This window comes from Haliotis asinina, chromosome 2, assembly GCF_037392515.1.
Source record: "Haliotis asinina isolate JCU_RB_2024 chromosome 2, JCU_Hal_asi_v2, whole genome shotgun sequence".
In the NCBI taxonomy this organism is placed as follows: domain Eukaryota; kingdom Metazoa; phylum Mollusca; class Gastropoda; order Lepetellida; family Haliotidae; genus Haliotis; species Haliotis asinina.
The window spans coordinates 29,695,943-29,700,669 of NC_090281.1; the positions used below are offsets into that span (position 1 = coordinate 29,695,943).

Here is a 4,727-nt window from a genome sequence, read left to right on the forward strand (position 1 = left end):
CCGGCTTACTGTCTCAGATTAGCTACAAGCTGAATGATCATGATATTGTACATATACATTAGAGAGGGCGATTAAGACACACCCGACTGATACGATCAAAGAGGAGAATAAATATTGTTGTTGACAGATCTAACAGGATGGTGGTGTAGCACTGTGGTAGAAACTTTCGCTAGTCAGCGGAAGACCCGAGTTCGATTCCCCACATGGGTACAATGTATGAAGCACATTTCTGGATTCCCCAGTCGCGATTGTGCTAGACTCTAGCGTAAGGCTACACTGACTCACTAAACTTGCATGGTCATTGCGATATAGTAGCAAGTCTCAAGTACAGATACCGTCTAGAAAGTTCTGGCCTGTCTTATCTCACCATTGGCACTGCTTAACCATGACATGCACATAGTGCAGTTTTATATTATAATAGGTCTGCTTATATGAGAATAGTTGGCCCAGCAAGTAACTGTCCAACATACGATGAAGAAGTGTAAATATATAAATGGGTTTCATAGTCAGGCATAGGCAGCGTCGAACAGGTCAAGGTCACCGTCAGAACAACAGGAAAGATAACCGTGGTCTACACAACTCAACGTTTTTCAAAAGACGACAGTACTGATTGTTCACAGTTTTTATGCTTCATGCCACAAAACAACATAAGTTAAAACCCGTGGAGAATTGGTCCTCCATGAAATACTGTAATGGACATTCTCGTGATTCTCGCTAGCTCGACCTTTGAAACAAGCTAGATATACCAAAAGGGCGAGAACACGCGATTTGGATTGAGATAATATTTGTCGGACTGCGCAAAAACTGTCCGTCCCTGCCTCACAAGGTTGCACAGCGAGTATAAAAATCACCTATTCTTTGACCCACATTACAACCCATGCATGCAACTTGTGGCAATGTTTCCGCTACAAGAGCTACAGACAACACTGAAACCTCCCACCTCAATGAATATTGACTCAATGAATATTGAATCAGTTGCATCACTGCATGTTCTAACATATCGCTTAATGTGTCCGTTAAGTACACAAAAAGTTGCATTTAATGTAAATGACCTCATCACACTTTATTTCATATATGACTATCAAAGTTTAGGGTGTTCCCGTACTTTCCGTTTTCTAGTATATATGCTCCTTTCTTATTGAAGCTTTGACATGATTACTTTTCCTTAGCTCAGCTCTCCTGAGACTATTTATTCAACATTGTGCAGTTACATATCTAACTGCATTCTCGTATGGTGTCAGTCACCTTCATTCACCGATGTGGGTGTGGGTGTGGGTGTGGGTGTGGGTGTGGGTGTGGGTGGGGATGGTGGGTGGGGATGGTGGGGTGATGTTGGTGGGTGATGGTGCAGGCCAGTAGTTAGAGCGTTAGTTCATCACGCCGAAGACCCTGGTTCCATCCCAGACCAATTCTGGTGTCCCCGTGACATTGCTGGAATTTTGCTGGAATATTCGAATGCTTACCATTTTGTGGAAAAATGGATGACGAATCGTGGATAAATTAAATCATGGTCAATCTTTTTATCTTATCTACTGTGTTGACCAAGTATAAAAGACGCTGGCACTATGTTACCGTCCTACTTAATCTGACTCGAAGGAAAAGGTAAGTTGTCATGGTGTGGCATGGGTCCACGTGGTACATGGCGTCCATATAGACTACGGATGAAATCTTATACAGACATGAAAGATCATCTCACATTATTTTCATGTCTTATCATGTACATATTACCTCGAGTATTAGTGGGGCGATGGGGTAGCCTAGTGGTTAAAGCGTCCTCTCGTCTCGTCATGTATAAACACACACACACACACACACACACACACACACACACACACACACACACACACACACACACACAAAACAGTTCCTAAACAAAATTATAGGGTACCTCTTTTCCAGTGGAAAATGTGTCATTTACATTAAAGAGATCTCCACAGGATTAGAAGACGATTTCTTTTTTAAAAATTGGGATTTTTTCATAACATTTGCATGTCTTCCCTACGAAAGTATTTCAGATTTAAGATAACATATGTTTGCTGGCGTGGGCAAACATTCGGCCTATTTACATAACTATTTGCACAGCAAGTTAATTGATAGATATATTCATGCGAATGTACTGCCGGAGTACCTTTACACTAAACTCACAAGGTAGATCGTATTCGAATATTAACTGCGGCAATGACAATTTTCCTCGTGTCCCTAATTCGAATAGTAATCTTCAAGATCCGGGTTACCATTGATCTTCAGTGACTCATGCTTATCGTATGAAGCAACTAACAGGATGGGGTGGTCAGGCTCGCTGACTCGTTGACACACGCCATTGTATCCCAATTGTACAGATCGATGCACATGATCACTGGATTGTTTGGTCCCGACTTGATCATTTACAGACAGCCGCCATACAGCTGGAATATTGCTTAGTGCGGCGTAAAACTAAACTCACTCACTCACTCTTTACGTTTAGAAAAGCAAATGTGTTGGAAACACACATACAAATAACATTATAATAATGATACGTTAATTAGCAACTTTGCTAATCCAGATAGTTCCTTCGAGAAATATACAGTCCGGATTAAAAGGAATCACCATATTTGTACACATACATTGGTTGTTAATTCCAGGTACACAAGAATGGGTCTGTTGTCCTTCTGCGTGGTTGCTGTTATGTTGGGGTAAGGCAAAAGTCGGTTCTCAGTTAAATGAAAATTAGTATTATGCTTCTAAATTTGCGCAACATTATACATAATTTGCAAAACGTGAATATTCTTGTGTTGCTTTATCTGTTCGTTTTGTCAGGACGTTTATCCGTGTCCGGTAAATGTTCTGAGTTTTGTCATGTCTGAATACTAAACTGCTCAGATTAATACGAATAAAGAAATGTAGTTTGTACAGAAATGAAATATACTCACAGCAAAATGTAACTGTGCATAAAAATGCCTCAAGTACATGATATGTGGAAAATTATTAAAAAAAACCAACACAAAATATAAATGAAGCATCAAGTTTGATGTCACTGATAGAGCGTGGTACGTGAGCTTTGTGCAGAATGTAGCAAACCACTTTGCTTGAAATTTCATGGAGGTTCATAATAAATCAATTATAGAAAAGGGGTATACATTTTTGTCCCTGATAGATGCTGTATGAGATATTTCTTACTACTAAGCATTGGTGTTGACATGCCAAACTTACATATTAAAACTATTGCGATAACCAGAAATTAACTGGAATTTACTGATCATTTTATGTCCTTGTCTTGCTAGAACTGATCTTCAGTAATCATTGCATGTTGCAAGAATCTACTAACGAGACTGTATGGTCAGGTTCGCAAACTTGGTTGGCACATGTCATCGTATCCCTGTTGCGTAGATCGATGTTCATGCTGTTGATCACTGGAACATCTATCGTTTACATACCGCTGCCATATAGCTGGATAATGCACTCACTCCTTATCTTGCAGGGTTGTCTCCTCCCAGGCTGACATTGCTACAACCGTCTTTCACCAACTCGATGCTGCCAAAAACAACTATTTGACACTGGCCAACTTTAATGCCTACTTCAATCAGTTCGACTTAGATGGTGGGTACACATTGAACACACAACATTCAACCGTGATAGCCACACATGTGTGATAAATTGTTCTAACAGTTTATCTGTCTGTTTATCTGTGTATCTGGATGTACGTGTGCGTGCATGTGCGTGTGCATGTGCGTGTGCGTGTGCGTGTGTATGTCTGTGCGTGCCTACGCACGTACGTGTGTGTACTTGCCCGTGGGTGCGAGCATGCGGGTGTCTGTCTGTTCCGATCTGTCCTTGCCCTTGCCGTACATCGCTGAAATATTGCTGAGACCTTAAACAAAGAAACTAATTTAGTTTAACGCAAGCTGCACTCAGCAATATTCCATGTATACAGCGGCGGTCTGTAAATAATAGAGTCTGGAACAGACAAACCAGTGATCAGCAGCATGAGTACCGTTCTACGCCATTGGGATGCAATGACACGTGTCGACCACGTCAGCGAGTCTGACCATCCGATCTTTTTAGTCGTCTCTTGCGACCAGCATGGATTACGGGAAACCACCTCTAACCCGGATCACCTAGGGGAAAGAAACAAGTACACACGTCATAGCATTAAGGGATGTCCTTGTCTGTCTCTTGCAACATAGACGTAAATATTTGTTCACGATATCAATCACTGTTTTACTAAGACAATACCTCTCACTTACCTATTCCTGTTGAAGGCAATGGATCAATCACCAAGCAGGACTACTATCAGCTCGACACCAACCATGCCCACGCTGATAAACAGTTTGCGCTGTATGATGTTGATAAAGATGGAGTACTGACGTTGAAGGATGTTAAAATAATCGTCGGCAAGTTTGACGTTGACGGTGAGTAAAAGATACTAGATAAAGCGAGTAAGGTTGTGAATATGGTTTTACGCCGCGTTTAACACTGCTTCCAGCAACATCACGGTGGAGGACTGGAATATTGGTGGAAGGGGCTGAAATCCACATCCACTCACAAAAGCTGACCCATTGTTACAATTCTGAAAACACTCCGGAGTGATGTGATGGTGTATGTCAATGTTTTATCGTCATGAAATGAACTCGTCGTGGATGTTTGAAACAAGATAACCTCAAGGCGAGATTAACGAAACGTTTCTTACCACTGTTGACATAAAAATAATCAAATTCTGTTCCTATTTCACTAGTTCTTAATCAGTGTTA

At 41.1% G+C, this 4,727-nt stretch overlaps 1 protein-coding gene across 1 annotated transcript in view; it reads left to right on the forward strand.

Moving 5' to 3' along the window:
- Positions 1–1,402: 1,402 nt before the first annotated feature.
- LOC137272450 (uncharacterized) overlaps positions 1,403–4,727 on the forward strand; it is a 4,915-nt gene continuing 1,590 nt past the window's right edge. Inside the window, exons 1-4 of the mRNA XM_067804831.1 lie at positions 1,403–1,602; positions 2,622–2,672; positions 3,458–3,576; positions 4,239–4,388. Of these exons, the coding sequence (XP_067660932.1) occupies positions 1,508–1,602; positions 2,622–2,672; positions 3,458–3,576; positions 4,239–4,388 (415 nt within the window). The 5' untranslated portion in view covers positions 1,403–1,507. The remainder of the gene's footprint in view (positions 1,603–2,621; positions 2,673–3,457; positions 3,577–4,238; positions 4,389–4,727) is intronic.